General features: G+C 37.2%; 1 protein-coding gene across 4 annotated transcripts in view; it reads right to left on the bottom strand.

The window, feature by feature from the left end:
* Nucleotides 1-1,793, bottom strand: part of LOC126297705 (protein unc-79 homolog) — an 810,295-nt gene extending 808,502 nt beyond the window's left edge. For 3 of the 4 annotated variants that reach the window (XM_049988837.1, XM_049988836.1, XM_049988835.1), the window contains exon 1: nucleotides 1,666-1,771. In XM_049988837.1, coding sequence (XP_049844794.1) covers nucleotides 1,666-1,687 — 22 coding nt within the window. In that variant the 5' untranslated portion in view covers nucleotides 1,688-1,771. Of the gene's footprint in view, nucleotides 1-1,665 lie in introns of all 4 variants that reach the window. The other variant, XM_049988834.1, reaches the window with a different exon arrangement.
* Nucleotides 1,794-14,547: the final 12,754 nt, after the last annotated feature.

Raw genomic sequence — 14,547 nt, 5'->3', positions numbered from 1 at the left:
TGGAGACAAATACAGTAAGCGGGCTCAAATGCATAAATGGCTCCAGGTTGCAGTAGTTATTCAGAGATGAAGAGGTTTGTGCAGGATACAGTAGTGAGTTGCATTCAACCTGTCTTCAGAGTGACGCTCACAACAGCAACAACTTTTGCAGAATAATTAGTATTTTCAGTTCAATAGGTTTTTCAAAACATGGTGATGGTGATTAGTGTTTAACGTCCTGTCAACAACGAGGTCATTAGAGATGGAGCGCAAGCTCGGGTGGAGGGAAGGATGGGGAAGGAAATCGGCCGTGCCCTTTCAAAGGAACCATCCCGGCATTTGCCTGAAACGATTTAGGGAAATCACGGAAACCTAAATCAGGATGGCTGGAGACGGGATTGAACCATCGTCCTCCCGAATACGAGTCCAGTGTGCTAACCACTGCGCCACCTCGCTCGGTTTTCAAAACATGACCTGAACTATTTCAATGAAACTGGTGCCACAAAAGTGAATTTCCATGCAACAGGTACTGGTACACAATTCATTTGATTAGCTTTATGAATAGATTCTATACATTTATAGAGTACCCAATCATATTTGGTTTAAATTTACTAACAAAACAAGACGGAAAACACATACATGCCTTATGGCAATAGTAAACGATGATTGCAAATACAAATACACAGTATATCACAGCATAGCTCCTCACACGCATCACTTAATACATAATACAGGGTTTGTAGCTCATACAAAATAAAATTGCATCTATCTTCAAGAAAAACAGTTTTATCCATACATTTTACGACTGTACCGCCAACCTGTCGAACACTTTGAGAACCTGACTATTACAAGCCAACTTATTGTAAAATTACTCGTGACTGGAAAACTGCACCTGTATACAATAAAAACCATAAAATGTAAAACAAGTGTGAACGGCAAAACTCTAAAATGATATCGCATATGATTGGCAAATAGTTTGGTCTCGATCAGCACAAATGGTTGAAGTAATAAACATTTCAGAAATACATAAGTTAAGTACAACATGGTTCATATACTCATGAGACATCCCTGCTTTAGAATTATGTGAACCATAAAAGACTTGTGAATAACAAAGATATTTGTAATTAACACACGTTATTACTGAGATAAATGCGAAATATCACAACTGATAATATTGGGAATTTTTTATTTTCAAATACAACGGTTCCTCAACATAAGTGATGTGTACCCCACAATGATTTACATCACAAGCAAGTAATTTACATTAATGTGAACTACACATAGAATAGTATTTATTATACGATTATGACTTGTATCTGAACAGGTACAGTCTTTCCCCGGCGTCTTAGAATTTTATTAGTCTCGACACGTAATAATATTAGAGCACTTCTGCATTGTATAAGTACTGAAATAGTAATCCGTATAAGTATCAATTTGAAATTGACGCCCAGGTGGTACAGACGCTACGCTAAAAAATGTACGCAGATTGTGTGCTCCGCATAAACTACGTAAAACTATCACAATATTGGGAACATAATACTACATAAATTTCATCCGCCTACATAATCAGGTACTTTAATAACAATATTAAAGTTGACGATTTTACAAACAGCGTGTTTTATTTTTTTAATTAAAAGCTGTATTGGAGGTGACACCGCTTACAAAGACGTTACCCACGTCACTTACAGGCGGCAGCTCTTGTTCCCATTTTAGTAGCGAGTAAATGTCAATTAACAAAAACAAATATTAATAAACACATCAACCAGCAGAAAAACTACAAACAAAATATTGACATAACAGCTATAATCGCTGATCAGCGAAGTTAATGCAGATATACCAGTTTACCGCATACATTGTTAATAGCTCTGGATATTCTTGCGTAAGAGAAAATAACTCTTAAAAGTGCCAAATATCAATTTCTTAGGTCATGTCTTATAATAAAATATACATATCCAACTGAGATAAATGACCAAAAAGTTAGATGTCTTGAAACACAAATGTAAATTAAATGTGAAGACCTGAAACTTAATGAAATTAAAATTTGTTTGAGGGAGTACCTATACTTTATTCAAGTATTCACAAAAGACTTGATTTTGAACGGTATTCCACAATGGTAACTCAGTAACTAGCATTCTGGTTTCTTTTTTCACGATATAAGGTCACTGTACCATTGCATAAAAAGGGGGATACGTCGGATGTCAACAACTACCGCCCAATCTCTCTTCTGACAGCTCTTTCAAAAATTTTTGAGAAAGTAATGTATTCAAGAGTAGCCTCCCATATTTGTAAAAATAAAGTACTAACAAAATGTCAGTTTGGTTTTCAGAAAGGCTTTTCAACAGAAAATGCTATATATGCTTTCACTGATCAAATATTAAATGCTCTGAATAACCGGACATCACCCATTGGTATTTTTTGTGATCTCTCAAAGGCCTTTGATTGTGTAAATCATGGAATTCTTTTAGATAAGCTAAATCATTATGGTCTGAGTGGGGCAGTGCACAAATGGTTTAATTCATACTTAACTGGAAGAATGCAGAAAGTTGAAATAAGTGGTTCGTGTAATGTTAAAACAACAGCTGATTCCTCAAACTGGGGTGCTATCAAGCACGGGGTCCCACAGGGTTCGGTCTTAGGTCCTTTACTGTTCTTGATATACATTAATGACTTACCATTCCACATTGATGAAGATGCAAAGTTAGTTCTTTTTGCTGATGATACAAGTATAGTAATAACATCCAAAAACCAAGAACTAAGTGATGTAATTGTAAATGATGTTTTTCACAAAATTATTAAGTGGTTCTCAGCAAACGGACTCTCTTTAAATTTTGATAAAACACAGTATATACAGTTCTGTACAGTAAATGGCACAACTCCAGTAATAAATATAGAATTTGAACAGAAGTCTGTAGCTAAGGTAGAATTTTCAAAATTTTTAGGTGTGTCCATTGATGAGAGGTTAAACTGGAAGCAACACATTGATGGTCTGCTGAAACGTCTGAGTTCAGCTACATATGCTATTAAGGTTATTGCAAATTTTGGTGATAAGAATCTCAGTAAATTAGCTTACTATGCCTACTTTCATTCACTGCTTTCGTATGGCATCATATTCTGGGGTAATTCATCGTTGAGTAGAAAAGTATTCATTGCACAAAAACGTGTAATCAGAATAATTGCTAGAGCCCACCCACGGTCATCCTGCAGACATCTATTTAAGGATCTAAGGATCCTCACAGTAACCTCACAGTATATATATTCCCTTATGAAATTTGTTGATAATAATCCAACCCATTTCAAAAGTAATAGCAGTGTGCATACCTATAACACCAGGAGAAAGGATGATCTTCACTATACAGGGTTAAATCTGATTTTGGCACAGAAAGGGGTAAATTATGCTGCCACAAAAGTCTTTGGGCACCTACCAAACAGCATCAAAAGCCTGACAGATAGCCAACTAACATTTAAAAATAAATTAAAAGAATTTCTAGATGACAACTCCTTCTACTCATTGGCTGAATTTTTAGATATAAACTAAGTAAAAAAAAAAAAACCTCAATCATTAGTGTCATGCAATATTTTGTGTAATGTAATTTCTTGTACAGACATCTTTTATTAACCTGACACGTTCCACATCATTACGAAGTGTCGTATTCATGATCTATGGAACAAGTATTAATCTAATCTAATCTAATCTAATGTACCTGCAGGATGATGTTACTCTTACTAAAAATATCATCGTGAATGTTACTATCTGCTACCATTCATGTATAAAGTTCTTCCAGTTTCATATTTATTCACATATTCGTAGAATAACATGTCTTATTACTAGAAGTACGTTTAGTTCTTGGAGTTATGAGACAAAGCTATACACATCTTCCTAAAAAAAATGTCGTTGCAGAATTTCGCATCCTGTATTACACCAAAAAAGCCTGTTCAATCCCCATCATTGATGCTGTTGTTCTCTTGGTATTCTTTTATTGCTATTGACATGGCCTTGATCTTTATTGTAGGGTGTAGTGCAGACATTATACCAAAATGTTCGAAACAGTGGAAGCTAATTTAACTGCAAATTAATGTGGGTTTGTGCGATGCATACAGCGCTAGTACACCAAAGTAAATTGCCTTGTGAAGATAGTAAAGAGGTCCTGGTATCAGATGAATATAACTTAGTAGTTTATTTGTCCGCAGTTAATTTTAAAATGATATGATATTAGACCTGAAAAGTCATTACAGACTGAGTACAAACTTGCTTTAGGGACGAGAAATAGCCATGTCTTTTCAAAGGAACTGCCTTAACATTTACCTAAGGTGTTTCAGGAAAACCAATGGAAAATCTAAATCACGATGGCTGGACGCGGATTTGAACTGCCATCCGCCCGAATACAAGTCATGTGCGCTAATCATTGCGTAATCTCCCTCAGTTGCTGCACATAGTGCAGACCATTGCATACGCTGTGTGCACTATGCACAAAACCTTCCTGCTGACTGCAGGGTGAGCTTCCTATTAGTTTTTTAATGGTTTCCTGTTTTGTCGGTTCGAAATATTGTGGTAGTTTCCCTCTACAGAGAAGGAGATGAGGCACTCACGAAGGCAGAAGAAGTTTGGCACTATCCAACACAGATCTTAGCCCTACAATTATCCAGTATCATGTACTATACTGTTGATGTATAATGTATTTTATTAGTCATTCATATTGTTCTTTACAAGTACCAACTTTATGTTATCTAAATAAATCTGTACAATAGAATATGCATTACTTCTGAGAATTACTTTAAATGGCTTTTTAAAAATAATGGTTTCACTTATTTCTTTAATCTCTGTGGACAGTTTGATTTTCTGGCAGAAAACGTTGTTTTGAGTTGCTCATTATTTGTTCTTGGTAAAAGTATGTTAAATGCATATCTTGCTCCAAGGACATAGATACAAATTCTTGCATTACAATTAATAATAGTTTAGGATGTTTGCAGATGGTTCTGTCAGAATCCTCAGCTATTTAAACAAATTATTCCAATGATCGTTATTATCATTATAGTTACTATAATTTGTAGAACTGCATTTTAGCCATCAGATGTGCAAATTGTACTATACTCTTTATTTGTTTCGGTCATAGCGGCGATCATGGCAGACAGGAAAGGTAGCACATCAGAAGGATAAGCAGTTCATCTTTCCTTTAGATGAACAGAAAGTCTTCAAAGTTACAAGATAGTTATATGTCCACATGTAACACATCATGAGTCAAACAGTATAAAATTGGTCTCACAATAACTCGCAACTGAGTGTGAAATGTCAACAGAAAAAGTTGCAGTGTATCTGAAACAGAAATGGAGCCCCAGGATAGAAATCATGCCATACTGGAATCAGCCAGGCATCAGTTAGCGACCCTCATGCTGAGTGGAGCAGTAACTCTTCTGTGTTCACAGCCCTCCATGTATTGAAACCAGACCAGTCACCAGAACGAACTACCACCATACTCATTGCAGTTTACACCATCCTGTCATTGCCTTGATTCCAGATCATACAGAGTGATACACTAATGCTGTGACTTCCCAAAAATCAGCGAGCAGCAGCAGCATTTAAAGTAACCACAACATGCCCATCAGCATTTGAACAGTTGGGAAATTGTGTGACATTGAGTCTATGCTGCTCTACACCATATCAATGAAGCAGGTGCTCCTGTCACCAGTGGAACACAAACCACTGCCAGGCAGCTAAGCACATGGATGCCACTATGGCACTTTGCCACCATCCTGGGAGTAGGACGTGAGGGGTTAGCCATCCTTGCCCTCGCTGGGGTATCAAAAGAAGACATCAAGACTTTAGGCACTGGAGCATAATGCAACATGACATCCTTGCAGCAATTGCCACTGGTCGTACCATCTCTGACAAAGGAATCTGAGAATACAGCACTGCAGCAGTGGTGGCAGAAGTGGTGCACAGTCAGAAACTGAGTGCTATCATACTGGGAAACTCCTTGATATTCACCTCACCCACCATTGTTACCTGCAGTCCCAAGACAGTGATTGTAAACAAGTTGCAATAAAGAAGTTGTTATAACCATTATCAGGCTATCTTCATCTACACAACCCACCCTTCTTCAGCACAGGAGCCTAGCCCACACGAATCCAAAGGGGAAGAAGCTTGTTTTTAATATGGGTATTAAATGTTTCAGGTGTGGTCATAAATGTTTTATGAAGCGTAATTGTAGAGAACTGTTTGCACAAGTACGAACAGTTACCTAAAAGGGCAGGTGTGTAAATTCTAATTAGATACTGGGCCTCAGGTACCTGTGGCAAATAAGGGTGTACTTGGTAAAGTAGAATTAAATCTGCCACACCAGGCTTTACGCAGTGTGATGGGAGACATGAAAATATTCTCGCTTGAACAGTACCAATAAGTTTCCGTGTAGGGGAAGGCAACTTCTGAGTTCATGTAGAAGTTCACATGGCCAAGAGTGTCTGTGAAATCATTCTTGGATAGATTTCCTGATTGCACACCACACTAAAGTAGACTTGGAATGGTATATATTAGAATTCGATGGAGCAATGTTCCACCTTGGTTTTATGACAGCGGTGGGCACCTAAACTATATACAGGGTCCCTTTACATCGACTCATGGGATATCACACCAGAAGACATTGAAAAGTTAATTTGCATTGAACTTTTATCTGAAAATGAAAAGTCAGATAAGGTAAAATGTTTTGCATGACACAGTTTATCTTACAGTGAAGGCAGCAAAGTACTGCCTCTCAGTATTGATAATTTTAGTCCTCAGGAAGAACAGCTATCGCTTTGTTACCCAATACATAATTTAGAAACACTAACTGAAGGTGAGTTGGGCAGGATTTTCATATTAAATTACAGAACATCGGAATAGTCTGTCAATTTGACCACTCTAAGAAAGGAAGCAGCATGTCTAGAGGGACAGGACAAGAAGCACCCGGCAAGGCTTTTATAGGAGTACATGAGCTTCAGCCATTGCCTGCTATGCCTGTAGTCCAACAGCATATACCCACTGGAAATTAAGCAGTGGTTTGTAAGAAACTGTATCGAGTTCTTCAACAACTGCAGCCTGTTGTGAAGGACTTCATGCGGCATTAAATTAAAAATGGAATCATAGCAACAACCAATAGCCCTGATCAGCACCCATTGGCATCATGCCCAAAAAATCAGCAGACAACAGGAAAGAACACCAGTTATGTTGTGACTACTATTACTTAAATAAAAATAAAATTTCAGATGCCTACTAAATGTCAAATTTAGCACAAATCTAAAATAATGTGGACCAGTGTTGGTATTACATAGCTATGGACCTACAAAGTGGGTTCCATCAGATAGATTTAGTGCCTGAAAATCGTCTGAAGACAGTATTTTCAACTCCATCTGGTTATTATCAATATGCCTTTTGGGCTGAAAGAGGGACCACCTACTTTCCAGACATTATTAGGTGATGCATTGTGGGGATTAAAAATGAATCAATCATGATCTTTTTAGATGATATAGATGTGTCCTCCAAAGAAATTCACAAGCAAATAGTGCACTTATGCAAAGTTTTTGAAGATATACATACAGCATGTTTAACCCTTAGCCTGGACCTATGCCATTTCATTTTATAAGAAGTTCATTGATTGAGCCACATTATACATCAAAACAGTGCCTGTGTCGATCCGCGACTTATTGCCTCCATAAAACATATTCCGACACCTACTATAATAAAGGAATTACAGTCATATCTAGGCATCGCCACTTTTCATCTAAAATACGTTCCAAAATTCACTGAAATTGGAATAAAACTCATGCAGCGATTAAGGAAAGGAATAAAGTGTCATTGGTCACCATATTGTGAAGCAGAATTCCTAAAAATGAAAGATTCAATAATGTCTAGCCCAATACTTCCCTTTCGAAATTACCAGAAACAGTGTATACTGTCGTGTGACTCCAGCAATCTAGCAATAGGTTGAGTTTTGAGAAGCAAATAGATGGGCAGGAAAACTGCATAGTGAATGCGTCCAGACAGTTTAATTTGGTATAAGAATTGTTCAACAACTGAGAAAGATTTGCTACCTTTAATATTTATGATAATTTATTTCCAATGTTATTTATATGAACGATGTTTTCAAGTAATAACCGATCATCCAATAATCAAGTGGTTATTAGGACATTAAGATACAACTAGTAGGTTGACTAGATGGGTTTGCATCTCAGTGAGTTTGATTTCAAGGAAAATATTGTCTAGGAAAGCGGTACACAAATGCAGGCAGTTTGAGTCGCAGGGTATGCGCCATGGAATGGGCTGGCATAGGCAAAGATACTTGGAAGGAAGCACAGGGCAATGTCCTAGATTGTCAACAGTTCGCCAGACAGCACAGAAGATGGAGTGCTATACAGAAAGACTAGATGCAGGATATGCATAGCAGTATTAGGGAAACTATGAAATGAGGTATTGAGGCAGGCCACGATTTGCATGTAGCAGGACGCACTAATCACAGGGCAACAGAATTCAGAGTAGTGCAAAATTACTGGAGGATAACACACAGACATGACGTCATGCATTATGTCAAGAATTGTATTCCGTGCAGCAGTAGCTCAGAATTATGTTACATAGATCACACAAGCCAACAATTTTAAACGATTGGGATGGATGTTCGCGCGACATTTGCGCAAACATCAGCAGGAAATCGTTATATATTGACAATAGTGTATCATTTTTCACGTTTCGTTTCTATTATGGCTACACCAAACCAACATGCAGTCTCCTCCAATAGTGATATTTCGTTAGTTAAAAATTCCTCTAAAAGCTGAAAAACTATTTGGTGGCAAATGGAAAACATGAACAGTAAAGCTTTGGAACGACAAGTCAGAGCCCATAACAAAAAAGCAGAGACTAATGAGCTATGATACCAAGCCATGTGTACCAAACCGAGAGGCAAAGAAGTTTGTGACGTGTTATTAAGGCCCGTTTCAGGTGACAGAAATGATGTCACAGCGCCAAAAAGCAGGTTCCAACTCACCCCACGATATATCATGTCTCTGCTGTCAGCAATGCCTTCAGAAGAGGAGTGTGGAGGGGAGAAAAAGGCAAAGAAAACAAGATATGATTGGTGCTATCCCAACACATCACTACGCACAAACTAACAAGAGGACTTCCTTTTGCTTAAGGCACATGGTCCTACTTCATGGAAGCCTTCAAGGTAGTCCACCAACAGGCGATGTCTTGTTCCCACAACAGCCAGATGCGATAATGTCAAACCATCAGTGGACCCTAAGATTGGATTGCACTATATTGGCACTAGACAACGAAATTCGGAGGTTAGAAGTCACATTTGGCAAATTCAAACTCATGATAAATAACCTATCTAACAAGGTCCAGCGACACAGAGGGGGAGAATCAGTTGCTGCTGTCAGCTTTTACTTCGTTAGAGGCATAACTACGTCAGACTATGGAGTTAGCCCCGCGAGTGCGACGCAAAAGAGATTCCTAGGCCACACCAAGCCGTCTGAGACGCCAAGTTATGGAAATAAATAGAGTGACGACTGATCCCAATTAAACTGTTTCTTTTATACACTGTTGCGAGCTATTGTGAAACCAATTTCATGCTATTTAGAGTCATGACGTATTACGTAAAGTTATGCAAACGTTCCGAAACTTCTCAGGACTTCCAGTTGATTTAAAGGAAAGTTGAACAGCTTAACCATCTGATGTTCTTCCTGTGACAATAGTCGCCACGACCGAGATCGGTAAAGAATAAAGAATAATTCCTACAGCTGATTGCTACTACACAGTTCTTCAAGTTCTTGATAACTGTAGCAAGTCGCCTCATAAAATATTAGATAGTTACTATATTTACAACTCTTTCCTGTACAATGAAAAGTATGTCCATGTTTTCTGCATGTGCTGCCCCCTGCCTCATAAAACTATAACATAGCTATGGAATAAGTCTACATAAGAGTAATAAGTGAGTATGTAGTACATCTGCTACAATTTCATGACAGGATTCCAGTAGTATAAAATTTCCTATTGTGTTTCAGCAATCATTTTGGTTTAACTAAAAGTCAATATGCATCCTCAAAATTTTAGCGTTTTCCATAGACCTTATGTGACTATCAGCAACTTTAAATTTGTCAATATTATTTTCCCCTGTCAACTGAAATTAATACTATTTTCTTTAAATTTAATTTTAATACATAGTGTATGCACCAAATGTATACACCCCTAATGGTTTCATTTACTTTCTCTATCAGGATTTTCTGCATATGTAACAATGTGTGAAACCTAACTGAGATATACCAAAGGTAATAATGGTTTTAAGATGCTACTATAAGAAACAATAAATTTAATGTGTACTTGGCTTGAAAAGAAGGTTCACAAAAATGCTTGATTTCAGGACTGTGGTATTTTGATGCTTTATATCCTATTTTCTAGACACTATTGGAACTACTCATTTCCTATTCATCTTATTTCTTTTGATTTTAGTTTATTTTGTATAATTTCATGGTCAACAGTTCCAGAGCCTTAGAAAGTTTTAATTTTTTTTCCTGTGATGCAGTTATCATGATCTAGCCCATCATATACCACATTTGTAAACTGTACTATGGCTGATTTGGTACTTTCACCACTTAGGAAACCAAAGAAAGCCCTCAGGAGGAGGTTATATCTGTTCAAGTTACTCAATAGGCTGTCTTCCATAACTGGTTCAATTATTTTTGAGGATGGTGAGAGGAAATAGTCAAGCTTGTAACTTTCTATTTCTTCTGTATCACCTTTCTTTGATGGAGCTATGACTCTTGCCTGGTTTAGATAAAATTTTCATATATGATAGACTAATTCCTTTTTAATGTAACTGTCCAGCCACATGGTCTGTAGTGGCCAATACCATCACCATAGTTGCTGAATATTTTTTCTACAGAAGCTATAACAGTAGTTGAGAATTTTTATTATATTTTTCATACAAGAATGGAAAAATACTCAATCACAAAATCTTCTCGTTCCTATGGATATTTTATTGTCCTGTTCATATCCTTTAGACAGAAATTATTATTGATTGGCGACTCCATAGAGTGCTGTGTGCACAACGACCACATATGTGAAATTAGAAGGAAGGTGAGCCTTGGCCATAATTTTCATGGTTTATTGACAGAAAAATCGTTTTTGGATCACATAATGATCATCTTCAGTGCTGTAGTGTACAAATTAAAGCTCATAGGCACTGGTGTCAAGTTATTATCAGTAACCAAAGCTAGGAAATGATCACAGTAACTTTGATTGTGATGGTTTCATAGCTTTGGTTACTGATAATTACTTGACACCAGTGCCTATGAGCTTTAATTTGTACACTACAGCACTGAAGATGATCATTATGTGATCAAAAATCGATTTTGCTGTCAATAAAACATCAAAATTACAGCCAATGCTGACCTTCCTTCTAATAAATTGTTATGTTTTCCTTATTTCTTATTTTACAGTTTTGCAAATTGCTTTGGTTTTATTTTATTATTAATTACTATTATGCCATTTAACATCTTATTTGTGTTAAGTAGTACGTTCCTGTTAATTATTTTGTAACTGTGATAAAGTTTTAGAAATACTGTCTTGCTAGGGATTTTTGTATGGATTTGAGATGTTTAAATGTACAGGAAGATTTAATAGTATATACTGTTATATATTTGGTTTTATTGGACATGGTTACTGATGTGAAAATTTTTAGGAATATCTGCTCAGTTTTCAGTTTAAATGATATGGAGAACACAGGGAGTTTGGAATCTACACTGTGCCTCATATGTACTTCTTCCATATTGTGGGTTTACATGTATTTGACAAATTCCCATATTTTCTGATTCGAAAAAGCTCCTTTGTAGATGTGCAGTTTGGTGAACTATTTCAAACCAGGTTTTGCTCTTATTATTTGGTTAACATTCTGAGAGAGAACAAGGCATTTTACAGATACATTACAGTTCCCATGTCCATCTCTGTAAGTGAATGATCTATTCCTTATGGTGCATTTTTAGTTATCCTAGTCGAAATGTTGGCCAGCTTTGTGATACAGAAACTATAAAGGAGGTTTATATCTTTGATAGGGATTTCATCAGAGATTTTTTTGTACATATTCACATAAAATCTTATTTTGGTGACGTGAGTCTATACTTAACTTACTAAAAATGTATCTGCACTATAACAAAATGATTGGTATACACACAGAATGATCACATTTTTTATAAATGCCCATCTTTGTCAGAGATATTTCAAAGTATTTGTCATAACAAGCTATGGCATATGACTTTCATATGTCTTTCGTTCACATCATAACTGCATGATTTTAAACAACAGATTGCTCATTCAAACTGTTCATGTTGTATGGTAATGACCTTGCAGACAATATTAATAGTAACCCCAGACTTTTTGTAGATGATGCAGTTATCTATATTGAAGCACTATATGAAGAAGCTGCACAAAAAATCAGCCAGAACTTGGTGAAATTCCAAATGGTACAAAGATTGACAACTTGCTTTAAATGTTCAGAAATGTAAAATTTTTTCACTTCACAAAACAAAACAAAAAACAAAAAAGTAGTATCCTACGACTATAATATCAATGAGTCACTGTTGGAATTGGCCAACTCATACAAATACCTGGGTGCAACACCTTGTTAGGGATATGAAATGGAATAACCATACAGGCTTAGTCATGGGTAAAGCAAGCGATAGATTTCGGTTTATTGATAGAATACTGGGGAAGTGCAATCAGTCTATAAAGGAGATTGCTTACAAATCACTGGTGTGACCGGTTCTAGAATATTGCTCAAGTGTGTGGGACCTATAGCAAATAGGACAAACAGGAGATATTGAAGGTCTACAGAGAGCGACAGCACAAATGGTCACAAGTATGTTTTATTAGTGGGAGAATGTCACAGAGATACTGGGGGAACTGACCTAGGAGACTCTTAAAGATAGACATAAACTATCCCAAAAAAGTCTATTAACAAAGTTTCAAGAACCAGCTTTAAATGATGACTCTAGGAATATACTACAATCCACTACATATCATTCACATAGGGATCATGAGAATAAGATTAGAATAATTACTGCACACACAGACGGATTCAAACAATCATTTATGACAAGGAACTTGACAAGGAAACCATCTCGCTTATCAGTTAAGGGCTGAACTTTGCTCCAGTTCCATAAAAGCTACCAATGATTAAGAATATTAGCGGAGTAGAACAAGCGGTTCGGTTTCTTCCTGAGGAAGCGGCAGATGAGGTAAGCCTTGCTACTAACCAGATTTTAGCGACAGTCAAGTCGTGTAAGTCCTATAGTGTCAGAGTGGAAAAACAAGGACTGAAAGCGTCGGAGAAGAATGAAGAGTTAGTTGTCTCACTATCCGACAAGCAGAAGGCTACAGTTATCCTCAATTCTAAGAATTATCATAATAAAGTGGGTTTATTATCGGTAGATAGTACATGTCGAATTCTTGAATGGGATCCCACATCAGCACTCTGCAGAAAGACAGGGGAGCCACATAAGAATTCTGGCTGCTCTGATAAACTAGTGAAGAATGTAAGGCCAAGAGCACCAAGGCCACCCAGGTTGTACAGTCTGCTTAAAATATACAAAGACGGCATCTTATTATGACCGATTATTAGTGCTATCGGCTCTCCTACATACAGGCTAGCAAAGTATCTGACTAAAGTATTGGCACCTATAGACATCATATTAAGAACTCACAATTGTTTGTTGGTATCATAAAGCAGATGAGGATAGGCCCAAATGAAATCATGGTTAGTCTTGATGTGGTTTCCCCGTTTTCGGAGATACAAGTGGAAGACACATTAAAACTGTTGGTCACTCACTTCTCCACAGAAATTTTGAAATTATTTTGGCACACTTTGATGACGACATATTTATTGTATGGTGGAAATTATAATGAAATGGCTAATGGAACAACCATGGGTTCGCCACTGTCACCAGCTGTAGCTAACTTTTTCATGAAAGATTTCAAAGAACGAGTGTTGAACAGTTCTCCCTTCCAGCCATCTTGCTTCTTCAGATACGCTGATAATACATTTTTAATCTGGTCACATGGCACTGAGGAACTGCAGCAGTTCATCGATCATTTGAATGGTATACATCCCAACATAAGATTTACGGTGGAGCTTGAGAAGGACGGGAAGTTACTTTTCTTAGATGTGTTGGTCAAACAGAAATCAGATGGACAACTCAGTCATTCTGTGTACAGGAAACCTATGAATACAGATCTGTATCTCAATGGGTTTAACTTTCACCATCCAGCTCAGAAGAGACCTGTGCTGAACTCCTTAGTACATAGGGCCAGAAATATTTCGGACATGGACCACCTGGGTTCTGGGATTAAGCATCTGAAGACAGTGTTCAGAAGGAAGATGTATTCTGTCCATGACATGAGATCAACGCTATTGAGAAAACCAAGACGTGATGTCATTCAAACAAGCCAAGAGGACCAACACATAGCGTGGTTTCAGTTCTGCGGTGTAACAACTAGTAAGATAGGTGGAGTCCTAAACAGGCAAGGAATCAGACCGATCTTCTGGCCACCCA

Source organism: Schistocerca gregaria, chromosome X (assembly GCF_023897955.1).
Source record: "Schistocerca gregaria isolate iqSchGreg1 chromosome X, iqSchGreg1.2, whole genome shotgun sequence".
NCBI classification, from domain to species: domain Eukaryota; kingdom Metazoa; phylum Arthropoda; class Insecta; order Orthoptera; family Acrididae; genus Schistocerca; species Schistocerca gregaria.
The sequence above is the reverse complement of the archived record's forward strand: the minus strand, read 5'-3'. Positions and strand labels throughout refer to the sequence as shown.